The sequence below is a fragment of the Balaenoptera physalus genome (genome assembly GCF_965194825.1).
Source record: "Balaenoptera physalus genome assembly, chromosome: 3".
Taxonomy (NCBI): domain Eukaryota; kingdom Metazoa; phylum Chordata; class Mammalia; order Artiodactyla; family Balaenopteridae; genus Balaenoptera; species Balaenoptera physalus.
In genome coordinates, this window is record NC_138890.1 from 121,845,802 (window position 1) to 121,860,409 (window position 14,608).

General features: G+C 35.7%; 1 protein-coding gene across 8 annotated transcripts in view; it reads right to left on the reverse strand.

Moving 5' to 3' along the window:
- Positions 1-14,608, reverse strand: part of BDP1 (BDP1 general transcription factor IIIB subunit) — an 87,436-nt gene that overhangs the window by 60,659 nt on the left and 12,169 nt on the right. For all 8 annotated transcript variants that reach the window (XM_082457049.1, XM_082457044.1, XM_082457046.1 and 5 more), the window contains exons 8-11: positions 7,007-7,061; positions 4,150-4,293; positions 1,700-1,981; positions 673-820 (exon numbers count right to left, since the gene is read on the reverse strand). In XM_082457049.1, coding sequence (XP_082313175.1) covers positions 673-820; positions 1,700-1,981; positions 4,150-4,293; positions 7,007-7,061 — 629 coding nt within the window. The remainder of the gene's footprint in view (positions 1-672; positions 821-1,699; positions 1,982-4,149; positions 4,294-7,006; positions 7,062-14,608) is intronic.

Genomic DNA, 14,608 nt, shown 5'->3' on the forward strand with positions numbered 1-14,608 from the left:
CATGCTAGGTGAAATAAGCCACTCATAGAAGGATAAATATTTATGATGCCACTTACATGAAGTATCTAAAGTAACCAAACTCATAGAAAGTAGAAGGGTGGTTACCAGGGGCTGGGGTAAGGAGGAAATAAAGAGTTACTGTTCAAAAGATATAGAGTTTCAGTCATGCAAGATGAAAACGTTCTAGAGATTTGCTGTACAACAATGTGCTCATAGTTAACAACGCTGTACATTTTAAAACCTCGTAAGAAGAGCAGATCTCATGTTATGTGTTTTTTACCACAAGTAAAAACAAACAAACAAACAAAAAAACCTCAGCAGGATACATCACATTCAAATTGCTGAAAACCAAAAATCAAGAGAAAATCTTTACAGAACATGATAAACCCATGCAAACATGAACCACAAGAAAGCTGTAGTGGCATAGCAATCATCAGAACAGAGAGCAATACCAGAATGATATCACACAAATGATAAAAGGGTGATTTCACCAAGAAGATACAACAATCCTAGATATGTACACACCTAACAAAAGAGCTTCAAAAGACATGAAGAAAAACAAATAGAACTGAAAAGAGAAATAAGCAAATTCACAATTACAGGTGAAGATTTCCCACTCCTTTGGTAACTGATAGAAGATGTAGACAAAGTGAGTAAAAATACATAAAATACCTTGGTGAAAGAGCAGGGTCAGTTCTTTTCTCGGCCTTTTCATTAGAGGATAGACCCACAATGTCATCTGTGTTCTGTACACAGGGAAGCTTTTGTTCCTTACTGCTTTCATCTTCATTTATCTCAGGACTTAAAGACAGGCATTTATCTATTAATACAAAATGCATATTATTATAAAAATGATAGCAAAAACATATATATTTAAAGCACAAAGGAATTTACATATTAACACTGTAATGTAATGATTAAGAAATTATCCCAAAGTCCAATTTCTTAAAAGTTGAGCTTTTCTGCTTTATATGTAATGTCTTTACTAGTAAGCCACAAAGAGTGTATTATGATGCTTATAAATCACACTATGCTATCTATCAGGATTCACTTACTAAAATCTTATTGGTGAAGTTGAACCACATAAAACTTAAATTCTACAGAAAGGTTGTTCTGGTCTGCTACTATCTTTTTCTCCTCTCTTTACTTGGTTATCTGCTTTAAGTAATCTATATGTGAACTCTTAAAGAAAGAGACCGAGACTTCCCTAAACTCTTAGCTCTCATTCCCTAGTGACTCACAAGTGTCAAAATGTCTGTATTCTAGGGAGTTTTAAAAAAGAAAAATGAGAGGAATACTTATTCTAGTACCTTTTATACAAATTAAACAACTTATTTTGGGTTCATAGAGGTGCTCTGTAGAGGCAGAACATGAAAACCTGTGATTTATTAACAGACACAATACACATTTAATTATATGCACGTGACTTAGAATAATTGTTAATGTGAGTACATAGGAGGTAACACATCTCAGAGACAAACTTGAGAGAAAAATCTCCCCACTTCACTCTTTTTTTAATAAACGTTTTTTCTTTAAATTAAAAGTAAAAGGGTTTAACACAGTACCGAGAATACAGAACCAATTAACAAGCATTATTAGTTGCTACTATCCAGAAGAAAAGTAGTTAAGTTATACATCATATTAGTGTACATGTCTTCACAAGTAATATAGGGGCTATTAAAATATGTAATACACTTACTTTTGTGTTTTTCTCCTTTAGAAGAGCCTGGCTGAACAGTGGCATTTCCTGAAAGATTTACCTCTTGTTCACTACCTTCATCCTGATTCTTTCTTCTCCTTTTCTTTTGATTTATATCTTGTTCTAATGCATTCTGTTCTGAATCCTGTCCTGATAAAGTCAGAGACTGTTGTTCTTCTTCAACTGTCTGAGCATCCTTTTGAGATCCTTCTGTGTCTGAAATTCTAGTGCTCACAGACTCATCTGGATTATCATTCACTCTTTCACTGGCAACTTTTTTCACTTAAAGTAAGAGAAATTGTTATAAATATAAAAACAACCTACAGAAAAATTCTTAAAGGTGGAGAAGATAAATACTTAAGGATGTCTGAGTGAAAATTTAAAGACAACCTAAACTGCCCAATAGAGAATGACTAACTAAGTTATAATACATTTATGCTATAGAAATCCATGCCGCAAATAACAATGAGGTAGGTTTGTATGTAGTCATGTAAAAGATTTCAAAAAATACTGTTGCCTTAAAAAAAAATCAAGTTGCAGAACAATACACAGTATCACCACACTTTTATTTTAAGAAAAACAATTACATATACTCTAAGACACATACACATATATAGGCATAGAAAAGAGTTTACTAACAATCATCCCTAAGAAAGCTGAAGACTTTGAGGGCAGGGTACAAGAGAGAGTTCAAGTACTTTATTTTCTGTATCCTTTGTTTTTCAATGAACAACCTTATTAACAAATATTTTTAAACAATTTCTAGTGTCTTTTTTGAAGGCATATTAATAGTTAACTGTATCAAAAGATGAAAATAATGAATTACATTTTAAAAAACAAAAATAATAAAATGTCATTTATTTTTATTCAAAAAAAGTCAAAACAAGATTTTAAAACTAAGAAAATATGCTGGATTTATTCTTTATCAAAATAATAATCAGCAATTTTTAAATTCTGAGACTTGTAACAAAGTACCTGAAAAGTTCTCACATTAAATAAGATACGGTGAGTTACTTATGCTATCACTGTAACATAATAACCACAAGATTAGTGATAGATTAATATATCTATTTTAATTTCCCAGGGCTATGTAAGTAAAAAAAATGACTAAAGAATGAAATAACTTTGCAGTTATCAATACTACTTTTAAAAAGATAGGGGCACTATGCTCTAGAAAAAGAAGTTCTATATTGGCTCTGTGCAGAAGGAGTTAACAAAGCAGGCCTCACTGCTCTCCTTTGAAAGGCCTGCTTAAAAGGTTGGCCCTTGGGCTGTGTCTGGAAACGTGGGTTTGCGGAGAGTTCCCACCAGCCTAACTGACAAAAGTGGCTCGCTACACCTAAATTGTTTAAACAAACAATGTGGTTTATGCTGAACAAATGCTTTCCTTTTGGGAGTTTTGAATTCTGGTACATGCCAGGAAGAAGGTGTCTACATGACCAACCTCTAATAAAAATCTTGGGTGCTGACTTTCTAACAAGCTTCCCTGGTAGACAGCTTTTTACATACCTCATTCCTACTTGTTGTTGGGGAATTAAGCACATCTTGTGTGACTCTACTGGAAGAGGACTCTTGGAAGCTTTACTTCTTTTCCCTAGACTTTGACCTATGTGCCTTTCCCTTTGCCAATTTTGCTCTGTATACTTTCATTGTAATAAATCTCAGCTGTCTGTACAACTATATGCTGAATCCTGTGAGTCCTAGCAAATAATTGAACCTGGGGGTGCTCTGGGGTCCCCCTACACAGGCTCTCACAGTCCTAGCTTGAGTCCTGCCTCTACCACTACTAACACTGTGAGACCTTAGGAAAAAATGACCTAGGATCTCTGAGGTTATTTCTGGGTTATTAAAACAAAAGGAAAGGGGCTGGAATGTATAACTAATATATAAGGTTCCCTGTAGTTCAAAGATTCTTTAAATTATGTGATTATAGCTAAACATTGTCCTCAGATCAGAATTCAAATAGTTAAGAAAATATAAGCCTAAAAATAGAAATACCCACATATAAACAATTTCCTACCTGGTACAAGTCAACGTTAACCCTCAGAAATAAGGTGTGCTCAAACAATACAGTTGAGTCACAAGCCCAAAGTATTAGAGTTCCATTTTTTTTTTTTAGACTTTTGTGCCAGATTTGTTTTACAAAGAAAAATGATAATAAGTAACCAAACATGACACCCCAATATTCTGATGCGCCTTTATTAGCTACAACTATGCCCTCGATGCAAGAAAAATGTCAAATAGCCCAGCCATCCAATTATAAAATTTAAAAGGGAGCTGCTGTTTGGGGCCAGATAACTAGAAGATTGAAGAAAAATCAATTCCCTCCAATCGGATGTCCTGATGATCTCAACTACCTGAACTACATATGAACACCCTAAGACTTGAGGGACAATATTGCAAGTCTATTATTATTAAGTAAAATAACACACTTTCTTTTAAATAAATACCTTTTACATTTTTCCGTGACTTAGAGGACTTCTTCTCCTTTAAAGTCTGATTTTTAACAGATTTTTGTTTTCTTTTCTCTTCTTCAGCAAGAACTTTCTGAAGCAAATGAGCAAAAAAATCGAAGTCAAAAGGGCGCTTTTCCTCTGTTTAAAAAAAAAAAAGAAAAGAAACTTCAAGTTTTTATTTTAAAAAAAGGAAAAGAACTTTCAAGTTTTCATTTTTCTTAAGTATAACATCAAAAGCGAATGGGCTTAGCAGCAGAACGGACAAAAAACACTAATCACTATAGTACAGTCACACAACAGAACACCACTGAGCAATAAAAAGGAACAAACTATATTAGTTTAAAAAATAAAAATAAAAAGAAGGAACTACTGATACAAGTAATAATATAGGTGAATCTCAAAAACATGCTGAGTGAAAGAAGCCAAACACAAAAGAGTATATACTGTATGATTCTATGAATAAGATGTTCTAGAACAAGATAAACTAACCTATGATGATTCAAATGAAAATAGTAGTTGCCTGGGTCAGGATTAGGAGTGGAGATTGACTAGAAAGGGAAAGAAGTGGCCTCGCTGGAATGATGAAAATGTTCCATGGCTTGTTTTATGTGGTGGTTACACAGGTGTACTCTTTGTCAAAACTCAAACTATAAATTGCACTGTCCATAATTATAAATATACTTTTTTAAAAGGCTAGGATGATTAAGAAGTCCTCAAAAGCCTATCCACCACTTTATGTCCTCACTTTATTACAACTCTTTCACTATGAACTCTTACTCTTCCAAATATCAGCAAAGAGGATAGTAAATGAATATTGATCAGGACCACTCTCACTAAATATCTATTAACAGTATTGTATCAGAAAGAGTAATCTATGAACAAACCGGAATGAATCCACTCCAGGAGTCAATCCTTGCCTCAGCTCTATGTCTACAAATACAGTGAATACAGAGAAATGAATACAGGGAAAATGGTGCTCTATATACATAAGCTCCAAGATTGTTTTGACTACAAGATGGCCTCAGAAAAAGAGGTATATACCAAAACAAAATAAATTAGCCTCAGGAAACTAAGCCCAAACCTGAGATTCTTGAAAGCCCTATTTTATTGTGGACACAGCTTTTTATCTGTTCTGACCTTCCACACAAATGATTCTGAAAAACACAGCACTAAAATAATCCATGAAGTTCTCAGAGGAATTAAAAATATAAGTTCTAAAAAACACCATTTGGGTTTTTTTTTTTGTTTGTTTGTTTGTTTTAACAATTTCCACTACAAAGCAGCAAACAGTGAATTTTAAAGGTTCTATTATAATGGTTTTAACAATGGTTCCACACCCCATAAAGACTGTTTATAGATTTATGGACTCTTTTCTGATTATAATGCATTAAACATAATGAAAAGTTTCAAGACTACTTCTCTAAAATGGAGAGGGTTGAGGACTAAAATATTCCAGATCTTCCAGGAGCCATTCCTGGAAGTGGTTTTCCTGAGGACTCAATACCACATTGGTAAGGTATAGGGTCCACTCATCTACCTTTGTGTCTACTCATAAAATAAATGTACATGCTACACAATCTAAGTACCTCTCTTTAGAATTTTTTTCTAAGATTAACACTATGGCAAATGAACATTGAATACACTTATTAATCATGAAATGTTGGTAATTATATTCCAAACAAAGAATAAAGGAACTACTTTAAATGGTACACTTAATTCTGTTTTTCTTTACAGATCCCTTGATGTAGTTCTCTGGACTTAAAAAGAAACAATGTTCATTTTAATGAGGTTATTAGTTAAAAGCTGAAAGGTATACGTCATTTCTTCAAATCAGGTCTAAATTCAAAAGTCACCTCTTCAGGGGCTTCCCTGGTGGCACAGTGGTTAAGAATCCGCCTGCCAATGCAGGGGACACGGGTTCGAGCCCTGGCCCGGGAAGATCCCACATGCGGTGGAGCAGCTAAGCCCATGCGCCACAACTACTGAGCCTGTGCTCTAGAGCCCACGAGCCACAACTACTGAGCCTGCAAGCCACAACTACTGAAGCCCGTGCGCCTAGAGCCCGTGCTCCGCAACAAGGGAAGCCACCGCAGTGAGACGCCCGCGCACCACAACAAAGAGTAGTCCCCACTCGCCGCAACTAGAGAAAAGCCCGTGCGCAGCATCGAAGACCCAATGCAGCCAAAAATAAATAAAGTAAATAAATTTATTAAATTTAATAAATAAATTTATTAAAAAAAAAAGTCACCTCTTCAGACAGAACTTCCCTTAATACCCAATCTAAACACCCACCCCCTAACTCCCTTTTTTCTTCTTAGAAATTAATCACTATCTGAAATTATCCTGCTTACCAATTATATTCCTCCCCCACCCAATTAGACTTAAGGCTCTAAAAGCAGGATTCCCATCTGCCCTGTTCACCATGATATCCTCCATGCCTACAACAGTGACTAGCACACAGCAGGTGGTCTGTATTACTGACTGAATGACAGACTTACCGCAGTAGGTAAGGAATCATCTATAGTGTAATATCGTCCAGAAACAATTAACTTCTTCTTCAATACAGTTCCCCCAGAATAAAAAGCACTTAGAAATAGTATCTTCAGTCCCCCTAATTTCTTGGACTCAGAACTCTGCTTACTTGCTTCTTGTTGTTTTAGCTATTCCCTTGCCTATAGATCTGTATCAACCACCCGACCTGAACTGCTAAAGAGAAAAATTTCCAGTCTTACTCTTCCTATGACAATATAGGGATAAAACAAATCTAAAACACACTGGAACCGAAGACAAAACATTGGTCATTTTTTAGAATCTCCAAATGATTCCTTGTGAAAGAGGTCTTAATACTTACGGAATGCTTTGTCTATTCTCCATCCATTTGTTTTCTCCTCACGTTTAAATTTATTCTGTTAACAAAACAAAACAAAAACCCTTTAGTAATTTTCTCCCATGAAACAAGTGCAGATTATGTCTTAAAAAAAGCATCAAAATAAAATTCTTATTATAACATATGATTCTCTAATAAATAACACATCTTTGCTAATAGGCAAGTTACTTAAACCCTTAGCTTTTAAAAAATAGAAATGAAAGATTTATACTGAGCTCTGTGCTCCTCCTTATGATCAATAACATGAATTAGCAACGGAAACTGGATTTACAGAGGATAGAAAAAAAATAAAGTCAACTAGCATGGAAACAGATCAAACTGTAATCAATTAAGCTAACCAGTATTAACTCTTTAAAAACTAGTATATTCATATCAAGTTAAACCTCTTACATTATTATTCTAATATGTTTTTAATGGCATGCATGGGAAACTGTAAAGAAACAACTAAGCAAAATTTTGAAGCAGGCCAAGTTTATGTTTAGAAACTTCTTTATATTAAGGAACATTTCCTCATGCTTTTCTGAGCACCAAAGAGCCCCATTCCCAATTCCACTCCAGATTACCTCCTTTAAGATGGAGATGGTTAAGGTTTAGGTAGGGTTCAATGAATCCTAAGGTCATTAGAAAGTCTGAGGGCATACACATATACAAACACACCCTGCAGGAGGGAATGATCAGCCAATCTCTCCCTTCTACAGATCAGTGGTCTAAAAGCTTTTATTAAAAATACAAAAATCGTTTTATTGAAAAAAAAGAGAGAAAAATAACACAAAATAAAGAACCTCTTCACGGCCCCCTTCTTCCTTCCAAAAGAAACTACCCACTAACCTGACTTTATTTTTTTTTATTAATTAATTTATTTATTTATTTATTTATTTATTGGCTGTGTTGGGTCTTTGTTGCTGCACGCAGGCTTTCTCTAGTTGCAGCGAGCAGGGGCTACTCTTCGCTCGGGTGCACAGGCTTCTCCTTGCGGTGGCTTCTCTTGTTGAGGAGCACAGGCTCTAGGCGCTCCAGCTTCAGTAGTTGCGGCATGTGGGCTCAGTAGTTGTGGCTCACAGGCTCTAGAGCACAGGCTCAGTAGTTGTGGCGCACAGGCTTACTTGCTCCACGGCATGTGGGATCTTCCCAGACCAGGGATCGAACCTGTGTCCCCTGCATTGGCAGGTGGATTCTTAACCACTGCGCCACCAGGGAAGTCCTAACCTGACTTTAAAGCAATCACTTTCTTACATTTCCTCACTGTTTATCATCCAAGTGTGCATCCTTAGCTCTATAGTTAAGCCTTTCCTATTTTTTTAAAACTTCATGTGACTAACATCTTTCAATCTACAGATTATCCCTCTATTCCATTCTTTATTTTTCTTCATAAAACTTATTACCAAGTAATATAGAAGTTTTCAAGGAAGATCATCTTTCTCCCTTAAAAGATCATATTATTCTTTAAACATTTCCTCAAAAGTTAACAAAAGTCAGGTCCACATGTAACAAAAGTCACATAAAAAGTGACAGACTACAATCACTAAATTAAACATCCTGAGAGAAATACCAGTAGGCTTTAGGCATTATTCAATTCTAAAACATTGCTACAACATATTTTACTTAATTCAGAATATAATCCAGAATACTTTAAAACTTTTTTGAAGAATGTATTGATGTTAGTCAGTTTTTTTTCTGGCCACCCCACACAGCTTGTGAGATCTTAGTTCCCGGACCAGAGATCAAATCCAGGCCCTAGCAGTGAAAGCGCAGAGTTCTAACCACTGGACCACCAGGGAATTCCCTGATATTAGTCATTGAATTCATAGGCAGGAACCATTGTAGGCCAAATTCCACGATTATAAAATAAATCCCATAATTTCCATCCCTGGCCCTGACAAAAACTGGTAACGAGCTTGTTCCACATATCCAAGCCAAAATAAATAACTTTAACACCAAACAAAATAAGTGCATCAACTATTTTCAAGCACTGGACAATAGGCAGAGCAAGACTACAATCCCACAATCCCAGAGAGAAGGGAAACACAAAAGATGTACCAACGTTCACCCTGGCTGTCTGCCTGGGCTAAATTTCCTAACCAATGAAAGAGACAAAGGCCAAACAGAGCACAGACATCCTACTGAGCTGCGGAAGTAGATAATCTTTAGGGGCACGGTTCTACAGAGAAGACAGCTATTTAAAGAGGAGTCTCACAAGCCTGGTAGAAGTATCCCATAGGCTGTTGGTCTGGGTTCCATATGCCCAGAGCATAACCTCTAGTGGAGAACAGCTACTACAGGGATGGGAGCAAAAAGAAGATGCTAGAGGTCACGTAACATAGTGAGATGACAGGGTTCTTCCCACATGAATGGAAAGATTTTGTTAACATCCAAACATTCACCTCAGACACCAGAACAACCACCACTTAGAGACAGGGATCACACCCTAGAGCAGCCTTTCTCAATTGAGGTTCTAGCATGAGAATTAAGCCCTAATGTCCTAAGGGATATACTACATGTAATGAATCACCTTCTTTCCTGTACACCTAGAATGGTGTAATATGACCATCCTTAGAAAAAATTAGAAAACAGTAACACAAATTATTTTCTGTAGTTCAGATGAGAAACCTAGAGTAAGGACCAGTCTTAATAAAGCCTAAAACCAAGCCTTGGGAAGAATAAGGAGAGTTGGCAATATATTAACCGCCTTCTAGAACTAAACACTCTTTAAAGGAAAAAAAATATAAAATAAAAACAAACATAATCCAGACACTGTGCAACATATCCACAATGTCCAGCATGCAACTGAAAAAAAAAAAAATCCACAAGACATGAGAAAAGACAGGAAAATGTGATGCACAGTCAAGGAAATAAAAAGAGTCAACAGAAACAGATCCCAATATGACCCAGATGTTGAAATTAGCAGATGAGAAAGTTAAAGCACCTGTTATATGTTCAAGGATTTAAAGGAAAATATGGAATGAACAGATACAGAAATCTTAGCAGAGGAATGGAAACTAAGAAAAATAACCAAGGTGAAATCACAGAAATGAAAGGTATAATATCAGAAATGAAACATTCACTGAATGGCCTTAACAGCAGACTGAAGATAGCAGAAGACAGGATCAGTGAACTTATAAACATGATACCAGAAACTAACCAAACTGAAATAAAGAAAAAAGACTGGGAAAAAAAATGGACAGAGCTTTAGTAATCTGTAGTACAATGTCATGCAAACTAACACAGGTAAGCGGAGTACCAGAAGTAGGGAACAAAGCAGAAAAAACATTTTTAAAAAACAACTCTTGGGCAAATCATAAACAAACTGCTGAACAACAAAGTTAAAGAAAAAATCTTGAAAGCAGTCATAGAAAAGCAATTCATATATGTGTATAACTGAATCACTCTGCTGTACAGCAGAAATTAACACAACATTGCAAATCAACTATACTTGAATAAAATAAATTAAAAAAAAAGAAAACCTTAAAAACAGAAAAGAAAAGCAATTCATGACATGAATGACATGAGTGATGGCTGAATTTTCATCAGAAACACTGGAGGCCAGTGGACAATGGAATGACATTTTAAAAGCACTGAACGGAAAAACTATCCAACCAGACTTGTATACCTAGCAAAAATGAGACTAAAAAGCCTTTCAGAAAAATGAAAGCTGAAAGAATTTTTCAACAGCAGATAGGGTATTCAGAACTACAAGGAGTGAAAAGCATCAGAAATGGTAAACATGTGGCTAAATATTAAAGACTACAGTTGACTCTTGAACAACCTAACTTTGAACTGTGTGGGTCCACTTAAATACGTGAATTTTTTTCAATAGTAAATACTACAGTACTACACAATCCGAGTTTGGCTGAATCCATGGATACATAACTGCAGATACAGAGGAATCGCAGATATGAAAGGCCAACTATAAGTTATACTCAGATTTTTGACTGCAAGGAGGATCGACACTCCTAACCCCTGCATTATTCAAGGGTTAACTGTAGTTTCTTTAATCTACTAAATTTCTGTTAAAAACAAAAGACTCTCTAAGCTAAAATAAGTTCATGTGTAGTGGGGTTTATAAGTAGAAGTAAAACATGTAATAGAATGAAGGATGGAAGGTAAATAGAATTCTTCTTCTAAGCAGATATTATGTAAAGGGTAAAAAGGTACAATAGAAATAAAATATAATACTAAAAAAATTTGATTAACCCCAAATAAAGCAGGAAAAGATGAGTAAAAAACAGATGGAATGAATGGGAAATAGTGAGATGGTAGACTTAAACACAGCCATATCAATTATCACATTAAACATAAATGAACTAAGTTATTAACAGAAATGTAAAACAGACATTTTGTTTTATTTTTATCAGGGGCAACATAAGAATACAAAGAACATTTCCTGTAGATACAGTGAACCTATCTACAAAACAGAAACAGACTCATAGACATAGAGAACAGACTTGTGGTTGCCTGGGGGGTTGGAGGGTGGGGAGAGGGATGGACTAGGCGTCTGGGGTTGGTAGATGCAAACTATTACATTTAGAATGGATAAACAACAAGGTCCTACTGTATAGCACAGGGATCTATATTCAATATCCTGTGATAATAAACCATAATGGAAAAGAATATAAAAAAAGAATGTCTCTATGTGTATAACTGAGTCACTGCTGTGCAGCAAAGATTGGCACAGCATTGTAAATCAACTATACTTCAATTTAAAAAATAAATAAATAAAAATAAATGATCTGTGCCAAAAAAAAAAAAAAAAGAAAAGAAAAGGAAAGGAAAAAAAATGGATCAATCTAAAGAGAGAAACACAAATCTGCAATTGTGGTTAGACGTGTCAACTCTTCTCTCAGTAACTGACAGAACTAGATGACCCCACACCCAACAACTGCAGAACACACATTCATTTCAAGTGCACACTGACCAAGGTGAGAGTATGATAGGCTTTTTTTTTTTTTTTTTTGGCCATGCGGTGCGTCGCGTGGGATCTTATAACCCGACCAGGGATCGAACCCACACCCCCTGCAGTGGAAGTGCAGAATCTTAACCACTGGACTGCCAGAGAAGTCCCACAAGTATGATAGGTTTTAAAATAAATCTCAACAAATTTCAAAAAGATTGAAATCTTACAGATTATGTCCTTTGACATTCAGAATGTCAAAGAAAACAATACCAGTAAGATATTTAGAAATGTCCCAATGTTGGAAATTAAACACACTTCTCAACAATTGACATGTCAAGGAAGAAATCACAAGGGAAGGACTTCCCTGGTGGCTCAGTGGTTAAGAATCCACCTGCCAATGCAGGGGACACGGGTTCAAGCCCTGGTCTGGGAAGATCCCACATGCCGTGGAGCAACTAAGCCCATGCGCCACAACTACTGAGCCCACGTGTCTGGAGCCCGTGCCCTGCAACAAGAGAAGCCACCGCAATGAGAAGCAGGTGCACCGCAACAAAGAGTAGCCCCTGCTCACCACAACTCGAGAAAGCCCACACGCAGCAACGAAGACCCAATGAAGCCAAAAATAAATAAATAAATAAATAAAAATTAAAAAAAAAAAAAGAAATCATAAGGGCAACTAGAAAATATTTTTAACTGAATGATTATGAAAACACTGTATCAATATTATGGGATACATCTATAGCTTAGATGAAAATGTATAGCTTTAAATGTCTACATTAAAAAAGAAGGGTTTAAAATCTATGTTCTAAGTTTTCATCTAAGGAAGCTAGAAAAGAACAGAGAAAATTAAACCCAAAGTAAATACAGGCATACCTTGAGGATATTGCAGGTTCAGTTCCAGACCACTGCAATAAAGCGAATATCGCAATAAAGTAAGTCACACAGGTTTTTTTTTTTTTTTTTGGTTTCCCAGTGCACACAAGAGTTATGTTTACATTACAGTGAAGTAGTCTATTAAGTGTACAGTAGCATTATGTCTAAGAAAACAATGTACATACTTAATTAAAAAATACTTTATTGTTAAAAAATGCTAACCATCATCTGACAATGCAGATGGTTTGCCACAAACCTTCAATTTGTTAAAAAAAAACGCAGTATCTGTGACATGCAATAAAACGAGGTATGCCTGAAGAAGGAAAGAAATGCTAAAGAGTTTTTTAAAAACCAATGAAAACACACAAACAACTGAAAACTTAACATAGCTAAAAGTTGGCTCATTAAAAGAGTTTTGGAAGTCAAAAACCTTTAGCAAAACAAGGAAAAAAAAAGAGAAAGAAAAATCATTAATCAGTGAGATATATCACTATAAATCCTACAAACGTTAAAATGGTAAGTGAATAGTATGAATTTTTATGCCTATAAATTCAACAACTTAGCATCTAAACTGACACAAGAAGAAACTGAAACTATAAGTACCCCTATATGTATTAAAGAAATTGCATTTACAATCAAAACCTTTCCTCCAAAGGAAACCATAGGCCCAGATGGTTTCACTGGTAAATTCTATCAAACATTAAAAGCAGGAATAATACTAATCTTAAATTTTCTCAGATAACAAGAGGGAACACTTTCCAACTCATTTTCTATGACCACCATAACCTTGGTACCAAAAACACAAAGACACTAAAAGAAAATTATGAACCAATACTCTCATGAACAAAGATGCAAAAAGTCCTCAAGAAAATATAACAAAAATCAGCAACATATAAAAAGAAGAATACAGTATGACTAATTGGGATTTATCACAGGAATACAAGGTTGGTTCAAAATTTGAAAATCAAGGACTTCCCTGGTGGTGCAGTGGTTAAGAATCCGCCTGCCAATGCAGGGGACATGGGTTCGAGCCCTGGTCCGGGAAGATCCCAAATGCCGCGGAGCAACTAAGCCCGTGAGCCACAACTACTGAGCCCACGTTCCACAACTACTGAAGCCCACACGCCTAGAGCCCGTGCTCCACAACAAGAGAAGCCACCACAATGAGAAGCCTGTGCACTGCAACGAAGAGTAGCCCCCACTCACCGCAACTAGAGAAAGCCCATGCACAGCAACAAAGACCCAACACAGCCAAAAATAAAATGCATAAAATAAATAAATTTTTTTAAAAAAAATTGAAAATTGATGTAATTCACTAGTCCATTTTTACTTTTCTATACTTTGCCCAAAGACCTGCTGGGACCACCCTAAACTTTTAATGGAAGAGTCTAAACTGCTTCTAAAAGAAATAGTCTACTGACAAACTTATCGTTAGTCACATCTGAGGGCTCCCCTATACGATCAACTTCTAGCCTTCACAGAACTTTAACATTCTGTTCTCCTTATATCAGAGATCAACATTTGAAAAGGAACATAAAGAATATAAAAAATGCCTCATCTTTTGTAGAAATAGAATGACTATTACACTGTTCACTGGTTCCCAGTAAATCAGTCCATGCCTAGTCTAGTTCAAGAAAAAAAAAAAATCTTTCTTAATGGTCCCTTTAATTACTGAAAGAAAAAGCCCATGGTTGGATAAAAATCTCACTATGAATTAGAAATGCACTAGAGCAACATGGTGTGCACTCAAATGCACTCCAACCCAGGAAACTTGTAATGAAATTTCTCAGCAAAAGGAACTA